Here is a 17819-nt window from a genome sequence, read left to right on the forward strand (position 1 = left end):
CACGGTCGGCAGTATGTGGCACCTGAGATATTGATGCCAGCAACACTCTGGTTGTTGACTCACTCCCCCCAGATTCCGCTTCTCCACATGCAACTCTGAACTGAAAACAGGTATGAAAACGTAAAACAGGATGTCAATCTAGAGACAGGATCAATGGATACCTGCCAACAATATACACCTGCCGACAAACAGATATCTGACTAGAGGCCACAACCACCGCACATTTGGCCACTGGTACAGGTCCTCTGATACTGGTCAGTAGAGTACAGCAGTCTTACCTGGACATGTCGGAGAAGTCGGCCTCCTCCTCCTCACAGCGGTCGTCAAGCTCCTTCAGCGCCAGCGTCACGTCCTCCTCACACACAGAGCCACAGGGGCTGTCTAGGATGGGGGGCAGGGGCATGGCTGTGAGGGAGTCCCTCTCTTCACAGAGGGACCCCGGCGGGGTGTCTATGGCCGGTGGGAGAGGGGGGGCCGGGTCCAGGTCATAGTGTGGGTCTTGGGAGTCGGTGAGGTCACACAGCTCAGGGGGCAGAGGGGGGGCACTGCTGCCAAACCCCGTGTCCGTGCTCACGCTGCTGCTCAGCTCATCTGCCGCCGTCATGCTCACCCCGTCCTAAACAACAGCCAGCAGGGGGAGCTCAGGAGCAGGTCAGATATATATACACACTACAACACTATACAAAGATACATTCTCTCGAGACCTTACAGAACCAGAACTGGTTGGTTGGCATGACAACAGCCCCTCTAAAAGTCTCCCTAAGAGTTACTTCAGTGGTTGCCAACTGTTTTTTTTTTGCTTACTGTACCACCAACTGAATTTTGCTCTGCCTGGAGTACCCCTGAAGTACCCCCCCCCATTTTACCAGTAAGCTTATGGTCTGGTGGGTCTTCAAGAATCCCCTGTGACTAGGCCAAGTACCCCCAGGGCTCCCAGCAACCCTGGTTAGGAACCACTGATCTACTTAATCTGTATCTATGCCTGACAAAAACATTACTGGCTTAATCTCATTTTACAACATTCAAGAAAATAACAGAGGTCACGGTCAGCATAATTCAAGAGATCGATGTTCACTTTAAAAAGTTCATCCTGTAACTTGGTGTCTCTAGAGAAAGGGAACACACTAAAGAAATAGGGCCAATATCAATCTATGGTGCTGGCCTAGGCCTGCCATTTAGAGTGTGACCATCAGGGTAGTAAAACACTGACATTGTGGCCAGACGGCAGGCTGGGAGAGCTAACGAGCCTTCAGATTAGATGAGATGCGTTGCACTCTGATCAGTGGTGGCACTTAAAAAAATGGGGAGGACGGGCTCATAGTAATGTCTGGAACGGAATAAATGGAATGGTCTCCCACAAAACACCTGGTTTCCCTGTGTCTGATATAATAATGAATGGAGGGAAGGGAATTGTGAGCCGTCCTCCCCGATGCATTCTAACACATACGGATGGATCATAAACTACCGATTTATGGCTCACACTAAATGACTACCTACAGAAGACCGTAAAACGTGACATTTGAACACAATGGGACATTGTTACCCAACTGACAATGACAAACTTCTGTGCGGTGGCAGTTACCTGCATTAAACCACAGTGTGCGTCATTAGACAGGAAACACTACAAGTCAACTGTGTTCATGGAAGACACGTCCACGGAACCGGGGGGGGGGGGGTCTAGAACATGTAATCGAAATGGACGTGTTCTGTCTGTGCCTCGTTTCCCTCCATTTAAGAGTCTAAGGCACTGAGAGAGGAGGTGGCAGGCTGCCAGAGCGTCCCTGAGGCACGATGGCTTCATTACGGAAAGCTTTTAGGAGTGGGTGGCTGTCCGGGCCGTCGTGGAGGGGATGAGCAAGAGAATCGATGGTTTTATCTGGGGCTCATTACACTAAGAGCCGGGCCTATCATGAGGAGATGTCCTTGAGCTGATGGGTACGGGCAGGGACAGTAGGGGCTCACAGGGAATCTTTATTCACATTACTGGGGGGGGGGGGGGGGGGACCCGGTGTTCTCTCTGACTGAAAGTCCCCGTTGAAAATCCCACCTCTCAGTTTCACTTGCACAATCCGCAGATGTACGTCCTGTGTCAGTGTGTATGAGTTAGTCAATTCAGAATGGGGTCGTCGGGGATAAACAAGAGCGGCATACTATCAACACAAAACATTATGTGGAAGAGGTGTAGATAATAAAATGGACTAATGGAAGCTGTTAGTGACTGGGTTACCTAACGGTGTTCCCTGGTGAACTGTCCTCACTGGTTATATCTAACGCATGTCTGTGTTGCGTCACAATGATCTCTAGCGTAGCCGGCTTAACTAGCTCATACTCACATATGGGTCTGCCCCGCTGGTGTCCAATGCGCAGCACGTATTTAACGAGGGGTTTCGTTTTGAATGTTCAGGTTCCAAATTGAGAGGTGAACCGTTTCGGCTAGCCTGAGGTGAGCATTGACGATGATCTCGTCTCCCCAATTACACAAGCAAGAACCACGAACCAGCTAAATCAGAGAAAGCAAGAGCTAGCCCACCACAACACCCACAAGCCCCGAGCAGCGCGACAAGCGGAGAGAAAGAGATGAGACGGAGGGAGATGTGAACAAAGAGAGCACCCCTTACGGCTCTGTCCAGAGAACAGGCAGGACAAGAGCCAGCCCACTGCACCCCAGGTACAGCGCTCTCCCTAGAGGCAGGCGGAGAGAGGAGGCGGCCACCAACCCTCTGCGTGAAAAAAAAGCGACTGACAGAGAGAGCCCAGCAGAGGTAGAAAATGGTTAAAAGAAGAAGATAAGGCGCTAGAATGAACCGGAGCACCCCGATTTATTTCTCCCGATTGGTCGCACCTCAGGCAGCTGACTGCTGTTTGAGTCAGAGCGCGGCATCTCCAGTGCAGTGCTGTCCTGGCGGGGCAGCAGGGCCGTGGTCTCCTCTGTCAAGGCACTGCTGGACGACTCCTGCGATTGCTGCAGAGAGTCCACGTGGTTGGACGTGGCATCGTCCGTAGCCGAGTCACTGTTCATCTGGAGTGAGAGACGGACGCAAAGAACGGTTCAACTTTTCCATTTGGAACTAGATAGTAAATACTAAATCAAACCTCCAAATTCTATATATTATCTGGTCCTCTGCTCCGTGTCTCCAGGATATCTGCTAGTATACTGTTTAGTTTTTATTGTTCAACATGCAAGTTTCTTGTTGTTGTTTTTTTTGCATACAAAAGTAAGACGTTTACCAATAAAAAAAAATCTGCTATGTTCCAGGCATTCTTACAAAACATTCTTGTTATTCGAAAAACTATATATTCTCACATTACTTTGTCTGCAAATGACATGCTGCATGCTCATGGTAGCATTGTTTAAAAGTTACTACAGAGCCGTCTTTGGGCCCAAGGGCCACTAGAGGATCAGTCTCACAGTGCACTATCAAGCACAAAGGAGGAATAAGAAGACAGCATAGACTGAAGAGCAGCTCCAGGAATAACAGCATATTGTCGATAACACCCTGGGAAGATATATATATTTTTTTAGCAAAGCAAAGAGACGTTAGAGAAAGGCAGCCAGAGGTTGGGGGGTAAAATGATATTGGGTTCATGCTCACAAAGGAACATGCTGTTAATTTGATGCCCGTTGTAACTTGACTAAATACGTTTTTACATGGCATGCTATGGACTCTTGAGTTTCACTTTATTGTAATTCATCTCCCAGTTAGTTCATTGATTCCCATATATTATGTCTGTGACCTTAAACATATCAGAAAGCTGGACTGATTCTTAGAAGTACAGTGTTTGGGTCTCTACTTTACTTACCTAAAAACAAACTTCTGGGGGAAGGGGGGTACTGGTTTGTGGGTAAAATTACAGTAGAGCATCTAGGATTGGGGTGAAGGAGGGTAGGGAGGGAAATAGTGACTGTTACCAGCGGAAGCAAGCATCTAGCCCCAGGCCATACCGGGTAAAGTAGCAGCTCTGCAATAGCTCTGCTCAGCGGACACACACACACCATGCCAACGGGCTGTGTGAGGAGCATGGGGACGGGAGGGGGACGGGAGCACCCTGGTGGTGGGTGAGACTTACGAGGCCAGAGCGGGTGAGAATCTGGCTAGCGCTCAGTACCTCCTCCTCAGACGACTCGTCCGTGTCCTCCTGGTTGGTGAGGTTGAGGCTGGGCGTGCTCCCGGTGTACTGACACTCCTGCAGGGACGGCGTGTCCCCGTCTCCCTCCCCCTTGTCCATGCTGTCCAGGGAGCGCCGACGCACGCCCCAGTTAAAGTTGTCCATGCTCTCCCCCTACAGGACACCCAAGGAAACAGCAGTCAGATACCAGTAGAACTAACTGAAGTTTGAGATATCTGTCGAAGATGTGGATGATGACAACAGCACAAGTACACAAGAAAACAGAAGTACGTCACTAACATGCCACATCTAAAAGAGCTGTGTTTGCAGTAATGGGAAAAGGAGGAAACAACGCCTTGTCTCTAAGGCTTTGACCCTAATCACTTCGGACAGAGAGCTGCAAAACTTTAAAGACAAACTAAATAAAAGCACAAGAGGAGGAAAATCAGGACAAAGTGCAGACTACATCGATCATGAAACAAAAAGTATTTGTGGCATGCTTCATTGGCTGTCTGTTTCTAGACTGACAAAACAGGTGCTTCTACAGGGTGACAATCACATGACTGACAGAGGGACACCAGGGCACTGAGGAGAGCAGCTCTTGCTGGCCCAAAACTTACCTGCAACTCCTTGTGGCGTGAAAGGAGGAAAGGTAACAAAGTGAGTTAGGAAGAGTAGGCAGTAGGGACAGTTAGAGGACAACATGGAAGAAAAGTCATACCAAGACCTGCACACACACACACACACTTGAGTGCACGAGCCCACAATCACTGAATGAAACCATTTATTGTCACCCATCAACAACATGATCTAAAATGATGCAACAGCAGAGCGACTATTGCAAATGATCATATACAAGGCAGGTGTGTGTGTGTGTGTGTACAGATGACTTATCCTAGTGTACAGTAACAGTACAACACCGCTCACCTCAGCATCTTCCAGCTCCACGTCCAGGAAATCAAAGTCCTTGAAGACTCCAAACTGCTGCTCACTTCCTGCATCCTCTCCCTGCAGGTCCTCCTCCCTCACCACCTCCTCCACTGTGGGGATCAAACTGGTCTGCTGATCACCTGAGTCCAGGTCCTCGTTGGATGAGAACACCACCTAAACACAGAGAGTACAGTTATGGTAAACATGTTCAATAAAGCACATGGAGGGATAGGATATGTTTTGTTGAAGTTGATCACTAGTCCTGCTCGCTCACAGTTTGACATGCCAGGTGTCTTACAGAAGGATTCTTGGGAACGCCAGACTCAGGACCACACAGAGAGAGAACGTTCATCAGCTTCTCTCTGGTTCGCCTCTGAAATAAGACAACATAAACCAAAAATGCATGAGACATTCCAACTTTAAACATAGCAAACCACATCGTAACATATCCAGTGGCTGAAAGTACCTGAGAGAGTTGGGGCCTCTTCCAGCTGACAGGCACCAGGCCGTTGGAGTTGGATCCAGAGGAAGTGGAGGACGTGCTCCGGGTCACAGCGATGACTTGCGGTTTCCCATTCCGCCCTGCAGCTGTGCGCTGGTCCCCGTACTTATGCCCTATGATGGGTGTCTGGGGGTCAAAGGTTAAACCAGTTAATCTCAATTATACAGGTCTAATTATTTTCTGATAAATGGTAGGGGATGAAGGTAAAAGATGAGAAACATGGAAAGAGTGAAAAAAACAATCAATCAGAGAAGGACGAAAAGATAACAAGAGGACGTAGGTCAGGACAGATGTCAGAGAAAGGTACTTCTTTGTATTGACATTTTAGCAGCACATACAGTTCCATACAAAAACATGTTACAACATAAAACACAAAGCACAACAGTTTAAAAACATCAATTTACACATTGAGCAGGCAAGACCTCACCTCTGAGATGTCAAAGTGGAAGTCCAGCGTCTTGCCGGGCAGCTCCTTAGAGGAGTTGTTGAAGATGCGAGTGAAGGCGATCTCTGGGGATCCAGAGGACTCGGTGCTGTAGGAGCGCTGCACCTCGTCTGGCAACACCAGGCTGGCCGACCGAGACACCACCAGCTTCAGAATGTTCTGGGCCTCCTTCCAGTACGGGCTCTGGGGAATGCACAGGAACAGAGGTGGTGTTAGTTAGATTGTCAATAGGAGAGAATTTTCAAATGGTTTTAGGAGGACACCTCAGTTCTAGGGAAAGTTAAGAAATATATTGTCTTTCAACTCAAGCCTCTTGTTCTTTCCCATACAAAACACCATCCAATTCTAGGGCTATCCACAAATGTGAAGGAACAAAATGTCCACAGTCAGTGCTCCTATTATACTGTATGACATTTTCTAATTCAGGTTTTCATGTCATGTACACGAGTACAGTGAAATGCCTTTCATGCAAGCTTCAAACCCAACAATGCAGTAATCAATATAGTACTAAAAATAACAAGGTAGAACAAAAACATGAGAAATAAAAATAAGAACACGCAAAAGTAAGAAGCTATGTAGAGGGTCAGATCCAATACCATATTTACAATGTGTAGGGATACTGGAGTGAAAGAGGTAGATATGTATAGGGGTAAGTTGACCAGGCATCAGGATGTATGATAAACAGAGTAGCAGCAGCGTAAATGAGGATTGCATGTGAGTAAGTGTGTGTGTATGCATGTGTAGAGTCAGTATAAATGTGTGTGCATGTTATGCGTGAGTGTGTAGAGTCCTGTGAGTTTGCATAGAGACAGTGTCAAAATCACATAGAAGTGTCAACTAGTCCACGTATTTAGCAGTCTTATGGCTAGGGGATAGAAGCTGTTCAGGAGCCTGTTGGTGTCTGACTTGATGCACTGGTACTGCTTGCCGTGCAGAAGCAGAGAGAACAGTCTATGGCTTTGGAGGCTGGAGTCTAACGATGACCACGCGGTCGTGGGTGAACAGGGAGTACAGGAGGGGACTAAGCACACACCCCTGTGGGGCCCCTGTGTTGAGGGTCAGCATATTCAATCCTACTCGGACCAGGCTGACAACCCTTACAAGCAACCTTGAAAGAACTCGGTCTGAATTAACAGTCTTTATTCAAACATACTAACAAAAGAATCCACTTGTACAAAAGCACACACTGCTGTGGAGGTCGGTGAGTGGAGAATTGTCCTGAGGCTGGGTGGGGGAGGGTAGGAGTGGTAGTCAGGCCAGCTGCAGCTCTGACTGAAGAGCAGTTCAAGCCCAGGGGTCAGGGCTGGTAAAAGGCTCTTCTATAAAGAGCCTTGGCTGGCTGACTATGTCCAAATGGCCTGAGATCCATGACCTGCTTTAAATCTTCAAGTGCGTCACTCTGTAGAGAGGGAGTCATTCTGGCTTTCTCCCTCACATATTCACTCTCTTACACACCAAAGGCTGTATCTGCTGAAATGAAAGAGCCACGTGACACATACAGGAATAGAGCTGCCTGACTCAATGTACTGTATCAGCCAATTCCCGTTCATTCTTCTCAAACCTCCCAGAGATGAGGCCTAAACAGTGTCAGAGTGTTGAGCTGAAACCTAAAGGGCGTCCAGGACTCACCTGGACATATTTGCCGATGATCTTCATGATCTCCAGGTTGAACTGTTTGACGGGTGCAGCCGACAGGTCAATGTGACTCAGCAGGCTGTAGATGATCTGCAGCAGGGACTGCTGCATGCTGGGTAGGCCTTTCTCCAGCAACTGGGGATGAGAGGGGAAGGGTAAAGAACAGGCTCACAGCAGCTATCATGGGTTAGATGTTGGACATCTGATTACCAGCTGATCAACAATCAACTGCTGACTTGCCATAATAAAAAAAAACAAGCTCCTGTAAATGGAGGTTAACCAGTGGGTGTAATGTAGATGGACTACGTAATAAGTTGCCAGCTTTGATTCTCCTCATTACTTCTATGAAAGCCTGGTGTTGCGGGTGCTTACCTCGGCCAGGTATGTGACCAGATTGAACGTGATCTCAGCGAAGGCGTCGTGCAGGTAACGACACACCACGTTGATCCAGTTGGCACAGTCTCTGGAGTAGCTGTGTGCGCTGTACAGGCTCATCATGTGGGCCAGGTTAGACAGCGTGGCGGACTTCTCCTCGGCACACACCTTGGCTATCTTATCCGCCGTCTCCTTGCAGAACGGAGTGGGGCTGTCAAAGTGCTGGATGAGGTGAGGCAGCAGGCACAGGATGTTCAGAGGAAAACCTACAAGGAGACGGCAACAGACGACGTCAGGATCAAGTGAATCTAGATCGTCTGAGCTAACACAGGAAGAGAAACAGGTCTAACCCCATCGGAAGGCTCTAGGGGGGATTAGTGCCATTTACCAAGCATGAAGCCAGGAACTTGTGCTGAATAAAATCAATAAGATCAATACCTGCTCGCTTACCTGCCACCTGGGAGGGGTCGACCAGTGTGTGGCGGGAGACGCTGATGAGCTTGCTTAGCAGGTGGATGGTGAGCTCCTGGGTGGAAGCTGAGGTGAAGCCCTTGAGGAAGAGCTGCAGCAGACCAGGGAAGCTGTACCATTTCAGCTTGGCCTGCACCCTCTCTAGTCTCTCCCTGCTGTCTGCGTTCTCCAGGGGCAGCTGGCCCAGTAGCTTGTTGAGCAGCCGCAGGGCCAGCAGGTACTCAAACTCATAGTCCGACTCCAGGAGGGAGGCCGCTATCCAGAACACCGTGGCCATCAGGTTGGATGGGTCCACAGGAGGGATGGCCTCCTCCCCAGGACCCCCTCTGCCACCCTCCCGCAACGACGACAAGCTCTGCGTTCGCGCTAGGTTGCCGTGGCTACCGGCCAGCCGGTCGGCGATGTCTAGGGTGTTACTGCGGCGGCGGTCTCCCTTACGTTCACCCATGAGGCTGGCGCGGAGGGAGTTGCTGCGGGTGTGGCTGTGGGGGTAGTGGCCTTGGTGGAAAAGACCACCGCTACTCAGATTCAGCTGGCCCGTGCTCTTCCTTTTAGCTGCAAACTTGGCCCCCAGCAGGTGCTCATGGGCAGAGGCCCTGCAGGATAAATGACAATGAGTATTTCGCTAACACAGGGTTTTAAAGTGTCCATAATGCGTGTGTTTAGAGAGCGCGAGTTGACAAAATTGTGTTTGTATCAGCGACGGGAAATTCCACAGTAACAGTGTGAAGACAATGTCCACTGAACATTTTACAAAAACACATTTACTTGAAGAACAGTGCAGATGCAAAGTTTGGTAACAGAATGACGGAACAAACAGCACAAACAGTCATTCTGTTACCAAACTTTACATCTGCACTGTAAACGTGTTTTTGTAAAATTCTCAGTGGAAATTGTTAAGTAGTCCTTGTGCATAGAGTTGTATGGTTTGCTTAACTTTGCAATCATTGGTTTGGTTTGACATACATTTCATGTGAAAAATCTGAGTCTCATTGTCACTGTTACCGTGGAATTGCCCAGATCTAACTGGTCAGTGCTTACTGTGCCAAGGCAGTGAGGAGGTCATAGTTCTTGACTGTGTCAGCGAGCGTGTCGATCCCTGACTCCAGAGTCAGCAGCAGCTCGATAACAAAACCCTGAGGAGACAGAGGAGCAGAGGTCAACCACCGAGACAAACCGACCCCTGATACTGCAGTACCCAGTGGCTGCTGATTCCTAACAAAGCTGCTGATCCACACTGATCACAGGTCAGAGTGGCTGAACCCTCTGGAGTTTAGTCCCTGTTTAAGTGGCTATGCTCTCTCTCATCTGAGATCAGAAGTTAGTGAGAAAACAAATGAGCAGACAGCCCAAAGGTTATACTAGAAGGTGGTTGTCTTGATACCGGTGGGTCGTCTAGCTCACCTGTGCCTCCTCTCCCGGGTCGCCCACTGTCTCTACGAGGCGTGAGAGGACATCAGAAAGTGTGGCGGCTGTGAGGGGTTGTTTGAGAGCCCTGAAGATCTGGAAGGAGCGTCCAGCGTAGTGACGAGACGAGCAGGACAGAGCAGTCTGCAGGGCGACCTCACTCAGCAACTGCTCCAGTTGGAAACCTGATTCACATAAACAGCCAGAGATATTTAATATAAAAACAAGGATGCTAGACATAAGAATAGAGGGATATTTAATGGCAATATTTTAGCGCTAAGAAATGCTACAGACAGGACAGTCAGTGCAGCAGAGAGGGATAAGGAAGTGACAAACACACAAGGACCTGACTGGGACTGTTTGAAGACTGTCACTACATGTCGGAGGAACACGCTCAGCTGGTCAGCACTCTTTATGTTGGGGTTCTTGGGTGACACGTCCTCATGGTTCCACAGGGGCCCCCGCCTCCTGCAGGACAGGAAGACAAGACCGAATCAGGAGAGAAAACGAGGGGAAGTCCGAACAATCGTCACAACTCATCGAACCCTGATATTCTCACCCCAAAACAAAAATGGTTTGTAGTAGCACACGCAAACACATGCAAATGAACGATACCCCATCCTTTCAGACATGGCTGCAAGTGCGAGATCAGATACATGGGTTGGATGAAGAAATGAGTCATGATGGTACAGTACATCACATAAGACAAACTGATATACAGAGCCATGACAGACACATACAGTGCAAAAAACAGATTTTCAGGTAAATGTAGTGTAGTTGAGTGTCGGGTACTACCTGGAGGTGACAAACTCGATGAGAGCTTTGACCTTCTCGTACTGCTCTGCGGTGACGTCCACCTCGTTGATCAGGGTGGGGGTGAGGTGGGGCAGGGGGACGACTCCTGCACCCAGGCTGATGCTGGACGACGTGGAGCTGGAGCTCAGGCCTGAGTCTGTCATGGGAGACGGCTGGTAGTCTGGCACAAAGTCACACACTCCTGCGTGAGTAACACACAGACACAAGCATGGCTGAAGAATCGCTAGAAACTTGAGATTTCACACACTGATCTGTGAAGACTGGAGAGCAAATGAGGACATGGATCTCTGCTGCCCCCTACTGATCTTATTGAACAATACAGAACCAGGCAAAGGGATATGTGTGCTTGAGCTAACCTACTCAGATCTTTGCAGAGCGCTACTGACCTGTGAGGTTGAACTCGTGGGGCGGTGGCTTCACGGTCAGCACCTTGGGGTCGTTGTACTCTCGGTTGCGCAGCAGCACGGAGGCCAGGGATTGGACGCCGCTGTTGGTTCCCTGGACGACCAGCAGGTGAAGCAGGAGGCGTTTGCAGTGCTCGTAGACCTCAGGGTGCTGGTGGTCCAACCCTGGTGGGGGGAGAAACAACTATTCCATGAACACTGGCCAAAGTAGAGTTTTGCCTGTAAATGATGAGTATAAAGACAGGTATACCTCACTCAAATTGTAATCAGTCAGCTGTATAGAGGCGAGTGGTTAGTTACCTATGAAGATGGAGTGCAGCAGGAGGTGAAGGTAGGCGCTCCACTCCACTTTGACCCCATGGTCTACTATGAGGTCAGTCAGTAGGATGACAGCTATGTTACACCTGAGATACACCACACCAGAGGGTCAGCTGGGACAGGGGAAAGGTCATACAGACAGGTCAGAGGTCAAGTGGAGAGGGGGGGTAGAGGTTACCTGTGGAGGGGTACTCCAGGGGTGTTGGTCTCCGGCAGGTAGTCCACCAGAGGGGACCAGCAGCCCCCTGTGGGAGGGAAAGGGAGGGGCTCGGGACGGTTGTGGTCCATCACCTTCAGACGCCAGTTAGCATACAGCGGCATGGAGTCACCTGGCGAAAACAGTGGCTTATCACACACACCTGTGGCAACGTGGAACGTACAGTATGTATATACAGTTGAAGTCGGAAGTTTACATACACCTTACGCCAAATACATTTACATACGCCAAATACATTTAAACTCAGTTCTTCACAATTCCTGACATTTAAATCCTAGTAAAAATTCCCCGTCTTAGGTCAGTTAGGATCACCACTTTATTTTAAGAATTTGAAATGTCAGAATAATAGGAGAGAATGATTTATTTCAGCTTTTATTTCTTTCATCAAATTCCCAGTGGGTCAGAAGTTTACATGCACTCAATTAGTATTTGGTAGCATTGCCTTTAAATTGTTTAACTTGGGTCAAACGTTTCAGGTAGCCTTCCACAATCTTTCCACAATAAGTTGGGTGAATTATAGACCCTTCCTCCCGACAGAGCTGGTATAACTGAGTCAGGTTTGTAGGCCTCCTTGCTCACACACGCTTTTTTAGTTCTGCACACAAATTTCCTATGGGATTGAGGTCAGGGCTTTGTGATGGCCACGCCAATACCTTGACTTTGTTGTCCTTAAGCCATTTTGCCACAACTTTGGAAGTATGCTTGGGGTCATTGTCCATTTGGAAGACCCATTTGCGACCAAGCTTTAACTTCCTGACTGATGTCTTGAGATGTTGCTTCAATATATCCACATCATTTTCCTTTCCTCATGATGCCATCTATTTTGTGAAGTGCACCAGTCCCTCCTGCAGAAAAGCACCCCCACAACATGATGCTGCCACCACCGTGCTTCATGGTTGGAATGGTGTTCCTCGGCTTGCAAGCCTCCCCCTTTCTCCTCCAAACATAACAGTCATTATGGTCAAACAGTTCTATTTTTGTTTCATCAGACCAGAGGACATTTCTCCAAAAAGTATGAGCTTGTCCCCATGTGCAGTTGCAAACCGTAGTCTGGCTTTTTAATGGCAGTTTTATAACAATGGCTTCTTCCTTGCTGAGCGGCCCTTCAGGTTATGTTGATATAGGACTCGTTTTAGTGTGGATATAGATACTTTTGTACCTATTTCCTCCAGCATCTTCACAAGGTCCTTTGCTGTTGTTCTGGGATTGATTTGCACTTTTCGCACCAAAGTACGTTCATCTCCAGGAGACAGAATGCGTTTCCTTCCTGAGGGGTATGACGGCTGCGTGGTCCCATGGTGTTTATACTTGCGTAATATTGTTTGTACAGATGAACGTGGTACTTTCAGGCGTTTGGGAATTGCTCCCAAGGATGAACCAGACTTGTGGAGGGCAATTTTTTTTCTTCTTCTGAGGTCTTGGCTGATTTATTTTGATTTCCCCATGATGTCAAGCAAAGAGGCACTGAGTTTGAAGTTAGGCCTTTAAATACATCCACAGGTACACCTCCAATTGACTCAAATGATGTCAATTAGCCCATCAGAAGCTTCTAAAGCCATGACATAATTTTCTGGAATTTTCCAAGCTATTTAAAAGGCAGTCAACTTAGTGTATGTAAACTTCTGACCCACTGGAATTGTGATACAGTGAACTATAAGTGAAATAATCTGTCAGTAAACAATTGTTGGAAAAATTACTTGTGTCATTCACAAGGTAGATGTCCTAACCGACTTGCCAAAACTATAGTTTGTTATAGTGGTGGTTGTGGTTGTGTGTGGTTGAAAAACGAGTTTTAATGACTCCAACCTAAGTGTATGCAAACTTTTGACTTCAACTGTATATAAAGCATAGAGTAGTATGGCTGTCTCTTACTCTTCTCCTCCTCATAGGATCCTCCAGAGCTGCTGCTGTAACGAGACTCCAGGCGGTGGTGCTGACGGCTCAGGTTGCTGTTCAGACCACTGTAGATGTCCAGATGGGTGGAACTGCAGACAACAGAGAGACAGCTGTAGTCTTACTGGGAGTGTCTCGGTGTGTGTGTGTGTGAGAGAGAGAGTTAGTGTGTGATCTCATACCCGTCATCCATGTTGGAGTCTTTATTTTTGCTGCTGTCATGGTGACCGTCGGTTCCTGGCACCATGGTGTTACTGCTGGAGTTGGTTCCTGTGGACAGAGATGGGGATAGACATCTAGAAACTACGGCAACAAGGTTTATGAGGTACATGACAGACAATGTCATTATGACAGTAATTCATACAGCCCAACAGTCCATGAGGGAGCAGACGGGAGAATATGTAACATAGAAACATCAAGCATCTGTGTTTCATATCCCAGAACAGTAGGGCTATAACGTAGAGGGACATGTATAGAAGACAGTGTGATATATACCTGCTGAGGTGACGGAGGGGATCTTGTAGCTGGAGGTGATGCGGTAGTAGGGAGGGTTGTCCATGTGAGTGACAGCAGAGCTCACTGGGTCTGTCAGGTCCAGCTCACACATCAGCTCCTCCAGCAGCTGCATAGTCTTATCCCTGCCTAGGTAGACCACCACCCGCTTCACCTGAGAACACACACACACACACACACACACACACACACACACACACACACGTTTTAACAAACATTTGAGATGACTGAATAATGGTTGGATATGGGAGGTGTGAGGGAGAGAGGACAGTGTGTGTAAACTGGACTTACATAGGGCAGGAGGCTGGGCTCACTGTTGACCCCTGACATGCTGATGAGGAAGTGCAGGATGATCTTCAGGTTCTTTGGCCAGCTGTCGGCCAGGGTGGTCCACACGTTCTCTATCTCTGACCACGCAAACTCATCCCCGTACTGTATGCACAAGCGCAACACAGTTCAAACAAACACTATCATTTATCAGCAGCAGACAACGTAATGCCTGTGTGGGGTCAGGTCGCGGTCGTACCTTGGCAGTCATGAACATGAGGTTGTTGAGCACCATGGTGGTGGCGTGTGGGGAGCCCCAGCCCTCCCCTCTGAGCCAGCGCCGGCTGTTGACCATCATCATGTCGCGCTCGTGGGCCTCTTCCTCCTCCTCACAGACTGGGGGTTCCTGTCGCCGTGGCGACGGCTTGAAGTCCACCAGCTCCACGTTGTTCATCCAGGGCAGGAGGTAGTGCAGCATCACCTGGCGACCACCAGGGTGTGCTGTCTGGATACGCTGGCTCACCTCTGGGGAAGGAAACAGCACAGTCGCCGCACCGATAAGACTCAAATCCACGTGCCAAACGCCAAAGCTACGCATCTCGAATGACCGGCCATTTCCTTTTAAAGAGCACTACATTGACCAGGGTGTCCTTTGAGATTTGCCCAATGAGACCGAAGAGTGTAGGACGATGTGTGATGTAACAGTGCAGACCTGAGAAGATGGGCAGGGTGAGCTCTGGGTATGTCCTGGCCAGCTCCTCAGACAGCTGGTAGTAGGAGACAGAGTAGAGGTGTGGCAGCGGGGAGGGAGGGCTCAGGATCCCATCTGTTCTCTGGATCTCCAGTTTGTGAGCGTAACGGAAGAGCTTGGGCTCCAAGATCTGGGGAACAGAACACGCACAGAAAAATCCCATCAAGTACATGTAAAAAATAATGGATTTTTCCCAAATAGATCCAGTATGTGTCCCGGATCGTGTCAAACCAACCTGCAGCAGCTGCATGGCCACCTCATAGATATCTCTGGATGAATCAGCCGACTTGAACAAGATCAGATTCAGCAGCACCACAGTGTCAAACTGGTAATCCCTGTAGACCATACGATATCAATCATATTAACACATCATGGATTACAGAGTTAATACACAGAGAAACACACACACTATAAAATGGCCGACGTGCCTGTTGTGAAAGACGTTGGCGATGGCCCTGAAGCAGCCGGCAGCCACGCGGCGTGAGCCAGTGTAACAGCGGTCCACAGCCCAGAACATCAGGTTACTCTGGTCTGGGTTCAGCTCCAACAGCAGCATCACCGCCTCACAGCCCAACTGGTGCACCTGCAGGGGGACACACAGAGAAACAGACCATCAGCACAAGCCCTCCATATACACTCAGCGCTGCACCTCAAGAGTCAAGCTATTTCCTTCCCTTCATCCGTACCACTCAAAGTAATTGAACCCGTGAAAGTTTAGCCTTATCCTGTTTGGCGATCATATCAGTGCAGATGACGGACAGCTGGTGGTAATCAAGGAATAGTTTAAGCCCAGCAGTGGGGCTGTAGTGCAGAAGGGCTCTTCTCTTACCTTCCTGTCCTGAGAGTCCAGGATGTTGTCCAACCACTTGTAGAGATAACCGTCAGAGGAGAGGCCAACGTTATCAGCCACTGGACCACAGCACAACACTGCCGACATGGCCTGCAGACACGCAGTAGACAAACATTTACCCCGTCATGACGTGTTTACAGAGTGGGATCTCAGAGATAGTCTTGCGTGTGAACAGCTGGTTGTACCTTGAGAGCACAGTACTGGTGTCGGTTGATCTGCATGTTGCGGTCGCTGTACCGGTCTAGTGGGGTGAACATGATGCTGAAGGGCCCCGCCCAGTGGCTGAACAACATGAATAGACTGTGTCTCAGAGACTGCTGGGGGAAGATGGTCCTCCTCTGGTGTACTGGTGGGAATACATACGCAGATGTCAAATAGCCACTCACACATATACAACATTTTACACTTTATAGTTTGTGTGTGTGTGTGTAGTACCTGGGACGTTCTGAATGATGTTGGCCACCAGAGCGCTGAAGTGGCAGCGGATGTCCTTCAGTGTGTCTGAATCTTTGTCGTTCTCAGCCTCCAGCAGCTGTCTCGTCAGATCCACATACTCCAACAGTGTCGAGTTCAGAGAGTGACTCTCCCCGTCCAGACCGCCACTCCCCCTGCACACATACAGGGGGTACAGTACAGGGGTCAGTGAATTCAAAAGATGGAAGGTCCATGATTCTATTCTAGGATACTATATAACTACTTGTGTATTTATATGTAATGGTTCTGTTCTGTTCTGGCTTCTACTCACGTCTGACTGACGACGCCAGCGTCGGCCAGCAGCTCAAAGATCCGGACCAGCTGGACCCTCAGGATGTCGCGACGCCTACGTCGCTTCATGTTCTGCAACAAGAGGGGCAGAGCCAGTACTGAGCAGGTAGTACAGTGTTATGTTAGATACATGGAGATGTGAGGGTCAGTAAGCTGCACCCACCTCAGGTCTCCTCTCCAGAGCCTCCTTAATGATGGGGTTCAGTTCCTCTATCAGATCTCTGGAAGACGGAATAGAAGTAAGGAAAACTACCGGGCAAACGCTCATACAAACTCACTCACTACATTCTGTGCCTACTAACCAAATAACGCACACACTACTATATATTCAAACATGCAAATTCGAACACAGGCAACTGAAACATGACTCTCAGCCACAGGCGGACGTACAGAGTGGCTCCCTCACCTGAAGGCCACGGGGTTGGTCCTGCCAAGCCCCAGGACGAGTGACTCTGTGATGTCCATGCTCTCAGAGCGCATCATCGGGACAACGTGTTTGAACAGGGATGAGGGGGACGGAGTGCCAATAATCTGGACACACACAAAGATCAGAAATCAAAATGAAAACGAATGATTTTTCAATATCTAACTAAAAGGATAGAGATGTATATAGTAAAAAAACACTGCATTTTCTCAACTTGGAATAGGCATTATCACACTGACAGCAATCAAGTAAAACGTATAGAGAGAAAAAATGGATAGGTCATGCCCTCTGACCTTAGAGTCGTAGCTGTAGCCACTGTCCGGCGTGGACGCCAGCGTCTCAGGCGGGGAGCAGCGGACGGAGCCAGAGGTGGAGGAGCAGGAGTTGGGGGAGGAAGTGGCGGAGCTACAACAGAGGATCAGGTAGTTCCTCCACAGCCCCACGTACGAGTCACTACTGCTGCTCAGGCTGTTCAGCTTCTTAGCATTTATAGGGCTGCTGCAGGGGCAGAGGACAAAGGTCAAAAATTAATAACAGGCAGGCGATATAGAGATATATATATATTGTTTTTAAAATTTGCGGGCAAAGATGCTCAATTTTGCTGCGGCAATTCTGACATTTTGAATGGCAATATGCAAAAACTGTTTAATTTGTGGTGAAAATGAGTTGCAAAGGGAAAAAGTTTGTTGACGTGTGGCTTAATTGAATCATACTACGTGGTAAATTTGC

At 48.7% G+C, this 17819-nt stretch overlaps 1 protein-coding gene across 3 annotated transcripts in view; it reads right to left on the reverse strand.

The window, feature by feature from the left end:
* Positions 1-17819, reverse strand: part of LOC120052575 (protein furry homolog-like) — a 71039-nt gene that overhangs the window by 10352 nt on the left and 42868 nt on the right. The window contains exons 11-43 of one of the 3 annotated variants that reach the window (XM_038999563.1): positions 17384-17588; positions 17073-17197; positions 16830-16887; positions 16647-16738; positions 16337-16509; positions 16087-16247; positions 15881-15991; positions 15480-15634; positions 15287-15386; positions 15013-15181; positions 14560-14825; positions 14325-14465; positions 14016-14187; positions 13703-13790; positions 13500-13612; positions 11589-11739; positions 11393-11496; positions 11075-11257; positions 10668-10869; positions 10219-10340; positions 9870-10057; positions 9507-9601; positions 8445-9061; positions 7992-8260; positions 7614-7754; positions 5967-6167; positions 5504-5665; positions 5336-5410; positions 5035-5211; positions 4069-4281; positions 2843-3019; positions 279-616; positions 23-100 (exon numbers count right to left, since the gene is read on the reverse strand). In XM_038999563.1, coding sequence (XP_038855491.1) covers positions 23-100; positions 279-616; positions 2843-3019; positions 4069-4281; positions 5035-5211; positions 5336-5410; positions 5504-5665; positions 5967-6167; positions 7614-7754; positions 7992-8260; positions 8445-9061; positions 9507-9601; positions 9870-10057; positions 10219-10340; positions 10668-10869; positions 11075-11257; positions 11393-11496; positions 11589-11739; positions 13500-13612; positions 13703-13790; positions 14016-14187; positions 14325-14465; positions 14560-14825; positions 15013-15181; positions 15287-15386; positions 15480-15634; positions 15881-15991; positions 16087-16247; positions 16337-16509; positions 16647-16738; positions 16830-16887; positions 17073-17197; positions 17384-17588 — 5622 coding nt within the window. Of the gene's footprint in view, positions 1-22; positions 101-278; positions 617-2842; positions 3020-4068; positions 4282-5034; positions 5212-5311; positions 5411-5503; positions 5666-5966; positions 6168-7613; positions 7755-7991; positions 8261-8444; positions 9062-9506; positions 9602-9869; positions 10058-10218; positions 10341-10667; positions 10870-11074; positions 11258-11392; positions 11497-11588; positions 11740-13499; positions 13613-13702; positions 13791-14015; positions 14188-14324; positions 14466-14559; positions 14826-15012; positions 15182-15286; positions 15387-15479; positions 15635-15880; positions 15992-16086; positions 16248-16336; positions 16510-16646; positions 16739-16829; positions 16888-17072; positions 17198-17383; positions 17589-17819 lie in introns of all 3 variants that reach the window. The other 2 variants (XM_038999562.1, XM_038999564.1) reach the window with 2 other exon arrangements.

This window comes from Salvelinus namaycush, chromosome 8 (genome assembly GCF_016432855.1).
Source record: "Salvelinus namaycush isolate Seneca chromosome 8, SaNama_1.0, whole genome shotgun sequence".
NCBI classification, from domain to species: domain Eukaryota; kingdom Metazoa; phylum Chordata; class Actinopteri; order Salmoniformes; family Salmonidae; genus Salvelinus; species Salvelinus namaycush.